Here is a 17,165-nt window from a genome sequence, read left to right as displayed (position 1 = left end):
AATTAGACAGGTCCTCTTAATGGCAAGAAGCCCTGTTTTTGTTTTTGTTGTGACTTTGTTGTTATTAAAACCCCTCCAGTGTACGCCCTGTGGAGTACAGCCATTATGACTTATTGTATGTCCTCATGGATGCTTTGAGGGATAGAACTTCGATTGGGCTTAAATCCATTTCTCCTTCCCATTTGAAATCGAAAACATGATTTTTGTAAGCTATAGGAAGATGTTTTGTTTTCTGAACGACATCTTTTTGTTTTTGTTTGTTGTGTGTGTGTGTGTGTGCGTGCGTGCGTGCGTGCGTGCGTGCGTGCGTGCGTGCGTGCGTGCGTGCGTGCGTGCGTGCGTGCGTGCGTGCGTGCGTGCGTGGGTGGGTGCGTGCCCCATATGCGTGTGTGCGTGTGTGTATTATTCTTTCAAGCAGATGTAGACAGCAATCATGACCACCTGCTTTATGAGGGTTAGGGTTAACCCTTTTGTATTTGTTTGTTGATGACATGTATAATTGTTAATTTGTTATGCTATGAATTGAATACATAGGACCATAATGGAAACAAGCCGCCCTGGACTTTTTTGTTATCCTTTTAGCCTTAATGTCTGACTGTACCACGTGCTGTTTACATTTCTGACTAATAAAGTATTCAATCAATCAAAACAATTACATTTGCTTTCACCTGTTATTTACTTCATATGTACCCCTCCTGTTTATTCCCCACAAGCAGATTAGGTTTCATTCATTAGTCAAATGTGACATGGGTAAGTGTAATTAAGAAAGTGTGGCATAAGCTGGGATTTGTTGTGTGTGTGTGTAGTATATAAAGTCAGCAGCAAGTGCAGAGCCCTTATTAAATAAAGAAATGGGGCAAGCAGCCACTCTGCCTTGCAGGAGAGAGGAATCATATGTCACCAAACTTTATGAATGGTTTAGGTAAGATTTTTATTTTCTTTTGAATTCAACATTGTGTTCCTTTCTTTTCTTTTTTTCAATAGATTAAAGTAAAAGCCCTGCTATTATCAGGGTTTAGCTAATGCAGTTCTCCTACAGCATGCAAAATTACTTGAGTGCAACAGATGTATTGCATTTTGAAGGTTAGAATCTACTACAGAATGGGGCAAGAAGATCCATGAAACAATATTATGATCCTTTTGAACGGTTTCTAGATCTGTAGCTGTAAGACATATATATTTTTTATACTTTGACATGATGCATCAGGTTTAAACAACAGTTCTGGTTTACTACAGATTACCAGGAATTTACCACATGGACCTGACATGTAACAGTTCAAATTACTATTTGGAAATTTTAAACCAATGTACAAAATATTTGCTTATTAGATACATCTAATGGGGTAACTTTTCATAACTTGTAGTTGTTTGACAGTTCAGAACTGTCAGTTCTGTCAAACAGATTACCCTAAACTGTTTTCCAGTGACATAGACTAGCTAAAACAATGGATGGAGCGTTCATTCTGCATCCTTGAGTAAACATTGTAAGCAAGCTTACATTGGCTGTGCTGAGGCAAAGTGGCTAGTGGGTATTTAGCCTAATTCTCTTGGCACTCCGCCACCAGGGCATAAACAAGGGCGTAAGCTAATCTCTAAAGGTCAAGTAAAGGATGACCTCAATTCCCTTCAGGTTAATATGCATTTATTTTCTCATCTGGTGCACATTTTGCTCTTCAAGAAGAAAGCTTATTTATTTATAGATCGTATTTTTAGAGCTTATTTTTGTTCATTGTAGGATGTTCTGTTATTTGGGCCATGACCCCTGTGTCTGTTGTTCTGTGGTCTCTTTCTGTGGTAGGAAGTTTCTTAATGAATGTCCAAGTGGACAGATCACTCTGCATGAGTTCCGAAGGCATTTCTGCAATGGGACAGTGGGTAATGAGTCAGCTGAGTATGCAGAGCAGATATTCCGCACGCTGGACAATAATGGGGTAAACTGTGTATATTCTTGGACGATTATTTGACCACACCCTTTACACAATACCCAAGACATACTGAAATCATTATAAATGTACAAATGTACAATGCATTCTGAAATTAAGCCAGCAGCAACAACAAAACAAATGTTTGTTAAAAAGAAAAGAAAAAAGAAACAACATGCAAAGAAATCAAACTTATTAATGAAGGTGGTTGTCTCCAGGATGGGGTTGTTGATTTCAGGGAGTATGTCATGGCCATCAGCATGCTGATTGAGGGCTCCTCTGTGGAGAAGCTGCGTTGGTCATTCAAGCTCTATGACAAAGACAGCGATGGAGCCATCACTCGGGAAGAAATGCTGGAGATCATGCAGGTCGGTAGGCTCAGAGTGTACAAATGTAAAAATAATAATAATAATAATAATAATAATAATACATTGTTTTACTTTTGGTATACTATAAGTATATTTTGATGCAAATATACTTTTACTCAAGTAAAGTTTTGAATGCAAGACTTTTGCTTGTAACCGAGTATTTCTACATTATTGCTACATTTACTACTAACTGATATTACAGTTGAAGAGTGCACCAACAGGATATTTATGACATTTAGATAAAGACAAGTGTTACAGTACATGCATGTCTCAAAGCAGTGGTGGAAGTACTCAAATTCTTTTTTACTAGATTTAAAATATATAAATATATATATTTATAAAATGTTTGTGCAAAAATCTGATAAATTAACAATGTCACTCTCCCTTGCACATAAAGCTGAAGTGAAAAGTTTAGTTTCTCCAGAAGCCCTTGAACATAGGAGAGAGAGAGAGAGAGAGAGAAAGTCAATTATGTTACTTAACGATGTTTGTTTATACAGTAAGTATTAAGCTTTAATTTCATCCATCGTTACTATTGTAAGTTTCACCAGCAAAAACAATTTACGTCCCTCTCAGAAAATGTTACGCATTATTTTATTAAAATCAATCATTTTTATAATTGATTGAATTGATTAGGTTGATTAACTGTTGCAGCCCTATTTCAGTGCCATTATAAGATTCAAAACAACTGTCCAATGTACTTAGATGGTATTAGGTGTTGCATATCTTAGTAAAACTTGATCTCATTTTGCTTGCAGGCTGTGTATAAGATGACTGTGGCGGCTGCTTTTACCAAGCTCAACCCACTTACAGCTGAAGAGTGCACCAACAGGATATTTACGAGGTTGGATAAAGACAATAATGGTGAGGAAGTATTACAGTACTAGCATTTCTCAGTGCATACGAACTAAGTTAAGTCCTGCATTCAAGTTCATACCATTTATTCTGATGCACTTTGTATAAATTGCGCTGCAAAAGACCTTCTGCTAAATGCCTGAATTGTTATTGTAAGTTGCCTTCCTTTCGATGCCTTGTGATCAGCTGTCATCAGCTTAGAGGAGTTCATCGAGGGAGCTTTGGATGATGAATGGATCAGGGAGATGCTGGAATGTGACCCCAACACTGTAAAGGTAGAGAGGCCACTGAAGAGGGACCCTGCTTTATAGGGACACAAGGGTAAGCTGAAGAGGAGTATTCTGATAAGTGATAATGCCAGATAATGAACCGAGTTTGGACTGAAACTGTCAAGAATCAACGTGTCAGCAGTTTCCATAACAAAGTGTGTCATGGTTTGTGATCCAATGAAAGGTTTAATCACTCCCAGACACTGGCACAGTCTACAAAATCTGTATGGCAAAGCAAGAGGTACTATACTTCTCATGTACTGTAAGTGCAGAGTGTTATGTTTGTTTCTGCTGTGTGTTTGTTTGATTGGTTGGTACTGTAAGCCAGTGATTCTCAAACTTTTTTAATTTCAAGGACCCCCAGATTGGTATACATTAGGCTACATGCCCTTATAACTCTGAGAGTGTACAAATAGCACCAAAAGGTAACCCCGCTTTGAGAACCACTGCTGTACAGCATTGCCTTTCCTTTTATGTATTCTTTAATGTACCAGTCACAATTGTGGTCTTCTTTAGAGCAGCGCTGCTTTTTTTAGCAACCCAGTCACCAGCACAACTGTGTACAGTTTCATCCTAAGTAATAAACCATAATGTTAATAAATTGTAAAATTAAATTTGTCTCTCTTGTTAGGGCTCCAAGCAGTGAAGCTGCTTGAACCCTAGTGTACTGTATCTGATTATTCTTTCTTCTCCAGTAAAAGTAGGCCTATCTGGGTCTCAGAAAGCATAAGAGCTATACAGTTCCCAAATGTTACAGGTACAGTAGATGGTAATATCACCCACAACACAGAAAAACTGAACTATTTGGTTGCTGATTCTATGGGTCCCGACAAATCTATTCATATGCCAGCAAGCCCAAGAATCAAGAGAAGATTTATTTGTCATTACTCATACAGATAAAATCTGTTAAATCTGCAGGACTGTGCTAACTGCAACACAAATAACTACAATAATACTGGATATGATATGATAAAGAAAAAAAAGGATAATATAAGATAAAAACATAATACAATTAAAATAAATACTAATAAGGAATGATATAAAGATAAAGCCCCATGAGGAATTTCCTTAATAATCTTCCTACCCACCTCCCCCCCCTTCATTGTTTTCTCAACAACATTTTGAATGTTGTAAGCATTTTAAGTTTAAACAGATGGAAATACCCCAGTCTGACACAAGTGATGTCATCTTGTAAGAAGGTGTGCAAAATGATCTTCCCCAGGCCATGACACACTCAGTACGTCACCTTCTGGATACAAAGGTCACTGGTTCAAGTTCCAGGGTGCCATACTCAAACTTTCAAATTCTGTATTTTTTTCCAGAAATGAAGAAATGACCCCCCCCCCATGTTTACTATATTATGTTCATTGCTACTAGTGTCGATTATGTCTTGTTTATTATTGTATATTATTGTATGTCTTTAAATGTCTTAATGAATTGAATACACAGGACCGCAATGGAAACATGGACTTTTTGTGTTATCCTTTTAACAATAATTGTAAACCGTACCTCTGTACAAATTGCAAACTCTTGATAAAGTATTCAATCAATCAATCAAATTGTGTTCAAAGTAAACAATGGATAAGGATTTCATGAATCAATGTATGTGGTGTTTGTGCTATTTTTCTCTACAGTTTTGGAGACCTAGGCTACTGTTGATTGTCTGTGTGATTTGATATACCTCTTTAATCTTATTAAACAATGAATTATAAAACTATAATGCCCATTCGTTTCCAAGTGTCATATTTGAGTAACAAAATCAATTACAAGAGGCTGTACATGTTTTAATAAATTTTACTTAAGTAAAAGTATCAATACTACAGTGTAATACTCTGTTACAAGTGAAAGTCCTGTATTAAAACTGACTGTACTTTGTACTTGAGTAAAAGTACAAAAGTATTGGCATAAAAATTAAAGTACCAAAAGTTTTAAAAAATGTATTAAAGCCTTTTGAAAATAGCAGATCTACAACGTGTTGCATCACGACGCATTGTGAGCTTGTAGATCTGCTATTTTCAAATAGCCAACATATATATAGACCTTAAGTGGTTAATGTATGTTTAGTAATACAAATATAAATCTAAAAAGTAACTAGTAACTAAAGCTTTCAAATAATTGTAGTGGAGTAAAAGTTTTTAAAAAATCCTCAGAGATGTAGAGTAGAAGTATTGAAAATTGGAAATACTCCACTGAAGTAAAAAATACCTAAAAATTGTACTTAAGTACTTGAGTAAATGTACTTAGTTACTTTCCACGACTGCTAAATGGTGGCATGTCTGTAGAGATTGTAGGTGTTAGAACTCAAACAGACCACTTGATGTCGTGCACTTCCCAGACACTGAAGAAAGGATTCTGCCCAAATGGCCCTTTCTTTCACAAAGAGGATCCCACCGTTTAAATCCCATAGCTCGGATATATAGCTGGGTCGCGATGTGATTGGCTATGAAAGTTGGTTGTCAGGCAACAGCTAGATTTATTTGTGTATGTTTTTTCGTTCGTTTTTTGGTGGTTTACATGTTTTTATACAAGTGGCGTAGATGTCTGTCTGCTTCCTTCTGAAAGATATCAAGGGAATGAAAACTCCTACAATTGTCATTGTTGTTGCCACTGTCCATATAGAGTATAATGACCAAATTCAAAGATGTTACTGAATAGTGACTACAGCAGTGGATTCCAGGGACTCTATAGGTTCCTTTAGGGGGTTCTAAATTGACACTTACAAGTCTGTAACTCTGACACTATACAAATAACCAAATGGACCCTAACGGGTCCATTTGGTTCCATTTATACACTGTCAGAGTTAAGGAGAGACCTTGAAATGTAAAAGTTTGAGAACCATTGGACTACAGTATTCAATGTATGTATTTATCAAATTGTAGTGCCGGTTTACTATTATTTGCTTGCCAACCAGCTGCCAGTAAACCAATTACACTGCGACCATCTCTCCGGGCTATGGGACGTGGACTGTGGTTTTCCCAGAGCAGTGCAGTCTGCAGGGAGCAGGGCGGGATGTTCCATCCCAGTGATGACGTCTCAACTTTCCAACTTCCCTGTCAGTACAGTTGGACATGGCGTAGGGATGTGGACGGTGGCTCGTGGGCAGGCGTTCTAGAAGTTGGACAAGTTTACGAAACAGTGGCTTTTTTTTTGTCATTTAGTTTTTGCAACGTTAGATTAGTTTGGGATATTTTTCTTTGGGAGTAAAGTGTCGGTGAGTATGTTATACTTCAGCATGATTTGGATTTTCCTCCCACATTCGAGTGTAACTGTCGAAGCGAGGCTGCTGTGATTCACACAGTTGTTCGTGGTGAATTACAACGTTGTAACGTTATCACATTTAACGTTATCACATTTTAAACTGTGTTTAATATTCGCTTATACCATATAAAGTCTGGGAAAGCTTTGCCACAACCCAGTTTGTGCCCTGGCATTTTGGTACTCACCATTACATTGCCTGAGGTCACGTCTTTTCACACATAGACCAACAATAGGCTAAGTGAAGTTACTTTGTATGCTTCTTTGAAGTGATAATGTCTGACTCAGTCCTGGTTTGACGTTTAGGTGTTGATATAGACCATGACTATAAAAAGAAAGTAAAGTTGCTCAGATTTGTTGTCTTTGAAGAATCGCTAGTATTACGTTTTATTACTTTGGTGCAACCGCTGTCGTCGTCATCATCAGCCCCACAGGGTAGTTATCTATCTGTGGATAAAGATGAGCCGTTCAACCATCCACCGGATGCTCTGCTGGCCAAGAGCCACTGGAACAATGCAATGCTCCTCCACCATCACGGGTTCCTTTAATAGATCAGTGGTTCTTCAACTTTTTCATGTCAAGGAGTATGTAGGACCCCTAAGTTAATGTGTATTTGGCCACGGATCCCCATCTGAATAGAGTATGTGCCAACAAGGAACCCATACAAGATTTGTGGTGTTAAAAATGTAAAAAATATTCAAGATTTGTTGAAAATAGCTGATGCATATAGGGTACTGGGGGTCCCCGGACCCCACTGCATTACCATAAGGACAACCATAACTCTGAGAGTGTACAAATACAGGTCCATTTGGTTCCATTTGTACACTCTCAGAGTTACAGCCACAGGGTCCATTTGGTTCCTAACTATCCATCATTTATCTGGGGACCCCCTGGAACCCACTCAAGGACCCCAGGACTTTGAGAACCACCGCCTTAGATTGTTAAGTTCTATTACAGTGGCAGCTATAGGACAGCGTTGCATTTGTGTTCTGTCAAACTCATTATAGGGGAAAGGTTTCTTCTTCACCAATAAGAATATTGATTGTGATTTGCGGTCGGGTGTTTGTTCCTCACTTCCTCACATATTAACAAATCATGTTTCATCTGCAGTTCCATCTGGCTCTTTTTGTTAGACATTTTCCCCATCTCTGTCCTGACAAAATTCACCAAATCAGATTGAATTGAATCCTTGAATTGCACTGTTTGTGGTGTATTGTTGCTATTCTGTAGTGATACAGACTCATACTGTAGTGCACTGTAATACTGTACAAAGAGGCATATTTATTTCAGTTATGAGGGAAATTCCTGAGCTTGGTAGCCTACTCTTCATTAATTTCACATGCATTTCATCGCTGTGTTTTGATGTAAAATGTCAAAGATAATTAACTGCTTAGTGTTTAGATATAAATATAATAGTATAACTTGAGAATAATATATGGTATTTTACATTGTTATTAGAGGATTAGTGTATTTGCATATTGACAGGCAGAAAGGCTTGAGTCTTTAATCACATTCAATGCTAGTATCTTTACCCCAGTTTGTTTACGTACTGGACCCACCACTACACAGATGCCTGTGGATTTCATATTTTTGACCACAAACCAGCCTATATATAGAGGGAAGGAATGCCCCTTGTGCGCTGTACACCAGTCTCCCTTTTCATGTACCTAGGGCAGTACAAATTTTTTAATACAATATTTTGCCCTTACACAGGTTTAGAAATAGCTGCAGGTTATTTCAGAGCAGCGCCCCGCGGGCGGCTAGTGAATGCCACGAATGTATTTGCTGCCAAGAGACAACAGGGTGACGTAACCCACTAACCACACGGATTCACGTCAAGCTGCATCTTTAAACATGGACACACTTTAACGACTAATTCTACAGTATTAGTGTTGGGGTTTTATATTGTACTAGTTTCAAGCACTTTGTTCATTGGCATATGCCACCTCTTAACACCAGAACAACTGTTGACCTTAGCCTCTGTTTTCACCTGTTTGTTAAATTGAATATGGATAGTTTTGGCACGCACTCATGTTTGTTACATTGAATTGTCTGGATGTCACCAATTCACTGGTGGTATTAAGAGAGGTATTTGTCTATGCATAGTTAAGAAGTCATGACCGCGGCATTGTTATATTTTGCCATTCAAACTTTTCCCCAGTGTTCAAACTTTCCCTCAGTGTTCAGTATAGAACATGCCTTGTCTGTAGTGGAATAGCATTACGCACCAAAGCCAGAATTAGATGGATCAAACAGGCTGACTGTTCTGTCTTGGAAACGATGCATGAAAGTAAGGATTATTTAGTCAAGACGTTAGATGGCTCAAAACATGGAATTATGAGCAACAGAATGTCATTATGTGGTTAGACACGGATTCCAGCCCCTTGACTTGCTTTCGTTCACAGAAAGTATTCAGGAGCTAGATTCATTTTCATGTCGCCTCGATTAACACTATTACTGTCTTCTTTAGTGGAAGACAGTAGTGCAAACTAGGGTTTGTGCCAGCCCAGCATTGTAAATTCCTCACTCCCAGAGCTTTTTACTGCCAATGGAACCCGTCTCTCAGTGCGGTTCTCCAAGCCCTTGGAAACAGCGTAGTTGCATGGCTGCCATAAATGCTTCTTTTCTTCAGAGACAAGTGGCCCCGAAGCCACTTTTCTTTTTTTTTTCCTTCGTGTGCCAGAGCAGGGTTTTTTATCAGTCAGTTATGGGCAGAGGGAGGAACAAGAGTTTGTATGCCGGCCCGGGAGTAGTCCAGCAGTCTTAAGCTGGAGACCGGTCAGGATGGGTTTCATTGCTCCCCCCCTGCCTGAAGGGTTTACAACTGATGGATTTGCAAAGCCATTAGGGAGTTCTGCTCTTCCCCATCGCCCTCACCACTCTCTGCATGCCTCTGTGAGTTTTACGCCTGCTTTCTCTAAAGGGCAAGCCTGTTTTTGAATGAGGATTTGGTTTTGTTGTGCTGTGGGGGGGGGGGGGGTTTAAAAGAGTATCCGGGCAGGTGTTTATTCAAATGGCATTTTCTGTAGTGTGGCAATGCATTCTCTCTAGCCATTCTTTTTTTCTCTCTTCACATGATCCTCTATTGAAATACCCTGGCAGATTGAACAATGACCCTCTCTCTTATGGCTGCTGTAAGTGGTGCGTATAGAAAGAGACACAATGAGAATGATGCCTGCTTGAGTTCTCCTGTTGAGATTTCCTCTGTGATTGCAGCTTGTACCTGCCGCTGGTACAAAACAGGCCTGCCAGGCCAACTCTCCTGTTGTTGATATCCATGTTACCAAACAAATTAATGTGGAAAATAGATGTCCTCTCAGTCAGGTCCTGGCAGATGTTTTCTTTTACATTGAGGGAACTTTACTGCGGCAGCTTTGCATGATACACATACAAGTATGTGTGTTGTTAGCAGGGCAAAGGGAGCTCACTTAGCTGGGTCTTTTGTCTGTTGTTTATTCACAAGTTACTAACATACCATTGAGGCATGGCAAGGTTAGAGACATGTAAACATAGCATTAGAAATGTATTGTAGACTAGGCGCGTGATGTAAAATGCATGTTGCTGTACTACCATTCATATGGTGTACAGTAACTGACCCGTGGTACATTAACCATGGCAAACAATCAGATAGTAATACAATTATAGCCATCAAGTGTTCTGACACAGTTTCTACACTTTGTCGGTGCTGCTGAGTGGACAAGTGGATAGCAGGTTTCTGAGAGGCAACATCTGGTCAGGGCACGTATCTGTTTGAAGTGTGTTTGCTCAATGCCATGTGTTAACCTTACCCCTATTTGACTTGACTATCTGTCTGAGAGTTGTGCTGAATCAGGACTTTAAGGCAGGCCTTGGCTTGCAGGCTTTCCTTCTAGTGTGATCGTGATCCAAACACTGTCTGTGACTGTGATACCTGCCTGTTATATGCATAATGCATATACCTGTATACAGTATATATAATATAAGCCTTGCCCTTGGGTATACTTCTCAGGAGAATCGCACTTAATCGATGCTCAATCGATAAAGTGAATCAACTATCGATTAATGAATTAATCGACCATTTGCATCCCTAAGCGGGTACAACCGGTATTGCGTAATTGAAAGGGGAATGCATTCTCAACGGGCATCTGCCTAAGTTCATCCATAAATGTGAGTGTGTGTTCCCCACACATATCGGACGGACGGACAGACGGGTACTCTGACAGTGGGTACAACAGGTATAGGGATATATATATATATAGTATATAGGGATATAGTAGTAGTAGTAGTAGTAGTTATTATAGGGATATATACTATATTAGTGAGAACCTGAATTTACTATTACAAGTACCAACTGCTTAGTAGCACCTGAGTCATAGATAATGCCGAAAAATTGTGTCCTGAAAATACTGGTGTTTAAATTAACCAAACAACAATTGTCCCTGTAAACTAATTTCACATAAATAATACCTATACCTGTTGCACACATTGTCAGAGTACCTGCCTTGTATGTATGTGTCCCTTTTATGCCCATATGGAGATCCCTGATGTCAATTTATGCCCATATACCCGTACCGTATATGGGCAGTATATGGGCATAGCTGTCGGATCGGTGGTTCTGGCTAAGTTAACTGGATCTTCAGATTTGCTTATATACAGTATGGGCATATATCTCCTAATGAAACATGTTTGAGATGTGTCTTATCTTCTTAGGTAGCTAGCTAGGCACTGTAAGTTTGTACGCTTCTTTGAAAATGCCAGTCGGAGCTCAGTGGATAGCTTTGAGCAGCTTGTTTCCATTGGCTATCTGAATTTGTGTGCCTTTACCATGGAACAACTGTGCACACTGGGCCTCATCTTGTTGCATCCTGCTGTGAGCTGTGAAAATCCTGATGTTTTCATGGATGCTTACTTTCCAAATAATGGAGGGTCTGACCACAGGAATGCTGAAATGACAGTGCTAGGTGGGTGGGTGGTTTGGTTTCCATAAAGATTTGAAAATGATGCCATGTTCTGTTGCATGTTCCAGTGTTGCACCCTCCCAGGATGTGAGGTAGCTGATTAGAGGTGTGTGTGTGTGTGTGTGTGTGTGTGTGTGTGTGTGTGTGTGTGTGTGTGTGTGTGTGTGTGTGTGTGTGTGTGTGTGTGTGTGTGTGTGTGTGTGTGTGTGTGTGTGTGTGTGTGTGTGTGTGTGTGTGTGTGTGTGTGTGTGTGTGTGTGTCATATATTTTTATTTTATTTTATTTGTTAAATTCCTTGCATGGCCAATAAACAGGTTTTTATTTTGTTTGTCATTCAGCTAGCAATATGAGCGAGTGAGTAAATTCTTACCAGGCAACTTCAATATGAATGGTAGAGAGATTAGTTTTCTTCTGACTGGAGACTTCAATGTGTCATATTCAGGCTGAAAAGAAGTCTACCACACTGTGTGTGTGTGTGTGTGTGCTTGCGGGCGGGCACATTTGCGCTTACTATGAATATACAACACAGTCTTTTGATTAGACTCTTAGAGAAAGGCATTGCTGTGTTGTTTGGGCTGATGTCCAGAGTTGGGCCACTAAAATGGATCTTCACTCAACTCCCAACAGAGCATGCAGTGTCCTGTCCGCTGTTAGCCAACATTGTGCCAATACTTGAGGTAAATGGCCTAATTGATATTCCAAAATGTGTTGTCCAATGATCCAAGTCTGAAAGAGGACACCAGAGAATGTCTGAGCACAAACTGGGTCTTGGCCAATGTGTTGTCGTTGTCAGATCTCATAACCAGATTTTAAATGTGATGGTGTCTTGAATGGTTCAACTCTTTTGCTATATTGTTTTTTTGAGCACATTGATTTTTAATTCCATACACTGAGACTACGGCAAAAAATATGAATGGGCATGCAGTTAAAATAAAAACATGAGCAGTTTTTGATGCCACTTTGCATATGTTGCTTGCAGTTACAATATCCATTTCACCTAGTTTTACAATCAATAGCAATACGAGTCCAAGGATGCTATCTGACTTGACCCTGTTCTTAGGCACAAACGACTACTAATGCTTTGCAGAAGTGGCCTAATTCTTGGGTGGAGAGCCTTTTGAAATGACAGGCGTATCAGTAACAATACTGTCCACTTATTTGTCAAAAGCTGCACTCAGCCGAAATGAATTTCTGCTTCTCTGGGTAGTATTTTAAGAGTTATTCTTTAGCACAGTGCTTAATCTGATTATGCAAGGGTGTTCCTGTGTCACCGTGAAGAAAGCATATTAAGGAATGTCGGTCCACTACTCACATTCCTGATACCTTGGCTAAATGAGACATACTACAGTCAGACCATTCCTGATACCTAAGCTATATGAGACAGTCAGACCATCCCTAGTGATTCATTCTTCAGCAGTCTAAACTTTGATTATCAGTGCACCGGGCTGTCACGGTTTGAAGTCATAACAATCTTGGTGTTATTTCCTTTTTGTAGCATGACCTTGTTTTCTGTCTTTGGTTCTTCTTTGGGCCTTGCCCTTGATACTAGTATACCCACAACAACAAATATAGCAAAATACAGGTGGCAGGATTTGTGCATGTTTAGTCAATTAAATAGGAAACACAAAATCAACGGTGAGCTTTTTATAAATTCAAATGTTTAATTCCCAGTGTCTTTGCCTCAGCATAGTGTAGCCCTGCATTGGAGTTCTAACAGACTAATGCAGATGAGAGGCAAAGTGATGGGATACAGTATATTATAAAAATTACTCTCCCAACATTTGCCAAGGTCTTGTGTTGACTCTTGACATAATTATGTTACACATCACCCATAAGCACCTCCATGAACTAGAGGCTGTCTTTATTCTATTTGCACACTGCTCCTTGACCTATTAAATTAATCATTGTGGAGCCCTATCATCATGTTAGGGACAAGTTGTACCGAACTTGAGTTTGAGAAGCATATAAAATAAATATTTATACAGCAAAAATTCAGTCTTGTGATTCATTTCTTTCTTTGCCCTCTGCCATCCCAGGTGACTCAGTGATTCAAGATGATGTCCGATGCCAGTGACATGTTGGCAGCTGCCCTGGAGCAGATGGATGGCATTATAGCAGGTAAAGGTTTCAAAATATAACCAAATGGATCATTTGATTGGATAACTTAACACTACAAATTGATAACTTAACACTGAGGATGTTACTGTGCAGATTGTCTATCTAAAAGCCTGTAAATAAGATTGTGTTGAAGCAAGCACTAGAGTCTGCATCAACTGGACCCAGGGTAATGGTATTTGTCTGTGACTGTCTATCACAGACCTGACATTTTAATCAGCCGTCAGATGACATGATGTCCCGAGGTCCACGTTTGGATAGGCTTTAGCATTTACTCTGTCCTCATTTAGGCTCTGTGGCTTGTGGCCATGTGGCCAACTGACTCCTATTCAAAGCGCTGTGTTAAATTTGTAGGATTATTCACTTGTGTTGTGCTCACAACGTCAGCTTGTAAATCTGCTATTTTCAGCGTAGAGAATTGGTATAGAGGAAAAACGTTGGGAGCCTATTATATACTTGGGGACACCAGTCAACAAAGTATATAGGGCCGGGGGTGCATACTATTAAGGCTCAGTCCTTAGGCAACCGGCCCGGGTTCGAATACGACCTGAGGCATGTCCTTTCCCCATCTCGCTGTCTCTCTCATACTGTAACACTATCTGAATAAAAAAAAACACAAAGTATATAGGGTTTAAGTGGTTAATTTACCGTTATTCTGAGGGGGTTTCCCAAGCCCCAGAGTATGATGTAAGGGCAAAATGGCTTCCGTGTGAATATGGACATGAAGCCAACACACCAGCTAGCGTTCTTTTTTTTAGCTGTACCACAGTGTGCACATTGTCGTATGACAATCTAAAAGCTCACAGTGTGTTGTGATGTTACTGTATGATGAAGTGGATCAATCCACTGTAGGCAGATGTGGTACCTGTATACCTACCTACCTGTCTCACTCTCATTCCTGTGCCTCACCCTCCACCTGTTGTCCTTCTTACTGTCAGGTTCCAAGGCTCTGGACTACTCCAATGGTCTGTTTGACTGCCAGTCGCCCACCTCTCCCTTCATGGGGAGCCTGCGGGCACTTCACCTTCTAGAGGACCTGAGGAGTGTTCTGGAGGTGATGGACACAGATGAGAGAGAAGGTCTGCGTTGCCAAATCCCAGACTCCACTGCTGATAGCCTGGTTGAATGGCTGCAGGGCCACCTGGTGAGAAAAACAAACACTCACACTGATACAACAGCAGTGACAACTCACAGAAAACAATAAGAAAAACACATGCATGTCATAATATAACATTGGGATGAGATCAAGCAAGACAACAGACTGCAAATGAAATTGAACAGATCTGATAGCGGTAGCTGGTTGATCTTGTGTTAACAATATCAGCCAAAGGATATATGAATAATGTGTCTGGGAGGAATTCTATTTATTGTTATGATGTTCTCTGTTAATTTAGTGTATAGTTTTAGCTGCCTTTTCCTTTTTGATAAAGTTTCAGCGTCAGAGTATTGTTAATTTGTCACATTACTGTTGTTTTCCTCTGTGTAATGTGTAAATATAGGGTGCTTGTGTTGTTGCGTGGGGATTTAGAGGACTTGTTTGCTCTCTAAATGTAGAATCACTTTGCATGTGGTGGATTTCCCTTTATTTGGTAACAACTTCCCCTGTTGGAACCTGTGAAACGGCATATGTAGTGAATGAGATGTGAACACTTATCCATGACATTTACAAGGGTATTAATAATATATAATGATAACTATACAAATGTAAATAATATTCTACAGCACTTATTTTAAGCATGTTAACATTTGAGAATTACAAAATGTAAACTGGAAAAAGAAATAGGATGAAAGACAGAAAGATCACATAAAATCAGTTTAAAAACTTTTTTTTAAAGAAATTGCTCCCGGTGGTTCACCTGGTAGAGCACATACCATTAAGGCTCAGTCCTTGCGCAGCTGGCCCGGGTTCAAATTCGACCTGAGGCCCTTTGCTGCATGTCCTTCCTCATCTCTCTCTCTGGCCATTTCCTGTGTCTGTCCACTTTTGCTATCAAATAAAGGCTGGGAAATGCCCCAAAAATATATATTATTTTTTTTATATAGAGATTTATCAGATCATATTGATTTTGCTGGTTTGCTTGATTTCAAAGACTACGGTCCCTGATGGCAAAATTGTTGTCACTCTTATGACCAGTTAGGACTAAGACTTTGCTTGCCATCCTTGCATGACTCACGATATCCTTGCTTAGAATTCTGGAAATAGTTAGCGACAACATGAGGATTAAAGGTGTTTACCAGTGTTATGATGAGATTTCTCAAATATGGCTTGTGTCAGACTGCAGGATTGTCTATTAGTGCAGAAAAGATACTGTCCCACTGTTGGATTGCAGTACAGTTTTGCAAGCAGACAAGAGCGTTTGGTGAAATAAGTTTCTCTGTGATGATAGGGGAGAATGTGCTCGGAATGCAAACAAGCTTTAGCACATCTGGCTTGCTTCTCAATTTAGCCCACTCACAATACCACATTGCAACCCAACAAGTGCAGAAGAAGGGCAGTGCCAAATATTACTTCCGAGTGGGCAACCATTTTGTTTGCTAAGCAAAAACATCACTGGTATTCTCAGCGGCCTGGGAATGAGAGACGAATTGCAGGTGTTGTCAATGTCACTGCAAGGGTGCTCTGAGAAACACACTCATGTCCTGGGAACCAGCATGCTGTCTGGGAGAACAATGGGCTGACTGCCAGGCAAATGCCAGAGTTTATGTGTAATGTGCACAGCACTCTGGAAGCCTTTTCAGCCATGTACGGTGCTGCTGGTGGAGAATAAATCAGTCATACCATCATGGGAAGGCTTTCATGTAGGATTACTATAAGGCTTCTTCCTCTTCAGTGAAACGTTAAGGAATTGACTGATTTCTGGAGATCCCTCAGGAATTATTATTGACTGAAACATGCAGTTTGGATCCTTTGCCACTAGTGACCCTTCCACCCATCATGCCATACCCCATCCAAGCAGACTGCGGACCAATATTGTTTAACATTCTTTAAATATTCTCTTTTTCCCCTGTAGTCCAACGGGCACCTCTCGCTGAGCGGTGGAGACCACCACTACCAGGAAAGACTCTCCCGACTAGAGAGTGATAAAGAATCACTGGTGCTTCAGGTACCCGTAGCGTGATTCTTCAGCAGTCCCCTATTTGTCTTTGAGACTTCACTACCACTGTGAAAGACTTAAAAAACAAGCACCTCATTTTACTATACATAAAAACTACATTTAACGTGTGTGAAAAGATAATAATGAGGTTTTGGTGCTATGCAGGTGAGCGTCCTTACAGACCAGGTGGATGCTCAGGGGGAGAAGATCAGGGACCTGGACATGTGTCTGGAGGAGCACAGGGAGAAACTCAATGCCACTGAGGAGATGCTGCAACAGGTAATGTACTGTACACTGTCAAATCCTGAGTGTTCATTTTACACTCAGGAGTTTACTATGTATGGTCATA

General features: G+C 40.0%; 2 protein-coding genes across 4 annotated transcripts in view; both read left to right on the top strand.

Moving 5' to 3' along the window:
- Nucleotides 1-851: 851 nt before the first annotated feature.
- On the top strand, nt 852-3,456 carry LOC308091779 (guanylyl cyclase inhibitory protein; the record flags this gene model as incomplete). The annotated part of the gene is made up of 5 exons (XM_080437500.1): nt 852-922; nt 1,799-1,931; nt 2,141-2,290; nt 3,049-3,154; nt 3,332-3,456. 5 exons carry the CDS (start codon nt 852-854, stop codon nt 3,454-3,456), a joined length of 585 nt encoding a protein of 194 aa, XP_080293626.1.
- Nucleotides 3,457-6,481: 3,025 nt separating this feature from the next.
- Nucleotides 6,482-17,165, top strand: part of ppfibp1b (PPFIA binding protein 1b) — a 29,029-nt gene continuing 18,345 nt past the window's right edge. For all 3 annotated transcript variants that reach the window (XM_080437046.1, XM_080437045.1, XM_080437044.1), the window contains exons 1-5: nt 6,482-6,625; nt 13,643-13,724; nt 14,660-14,865; nt 16,733-16,825; nt 16,982-17,095. In XM_080437046.1, coding sequence (XP_080293172.1) covers nt 13,661-13,724; nt 14,660-14,865; nt 16,733-16,825; nt 16,982-17,095 — 477 coding nt within the window. In that variant the 5' untranslated portion in view covers nt 6,482-6,625; nt 13,643-13,660. The remainder of the gene's footprint in view (nt 6,626-13,642; nt 13,725-14,659; nt 14,866-16,732; nt 16,826-16,981; nt 17,096-17,165) is intronic.

This window comes from Gymnoscopelus braueri (genome assembly GCF_963280865.1).
Source record: "Gymnoscopelus braueri genome assembly, chromosome: 9".
Classification (NCBI taxonomy): Eukaryota; Metazoa; Chordata; class Actinopteri; order Myctophiformes; family Myctophidae; genus Gymnoscopelus; species Gymnoscopelus braueri.
The sequence above is the reverse complement of the archived record's forward strand: the minus strand, read 5'-3'. Positions and strand labels throughout refer to the sequence as shown.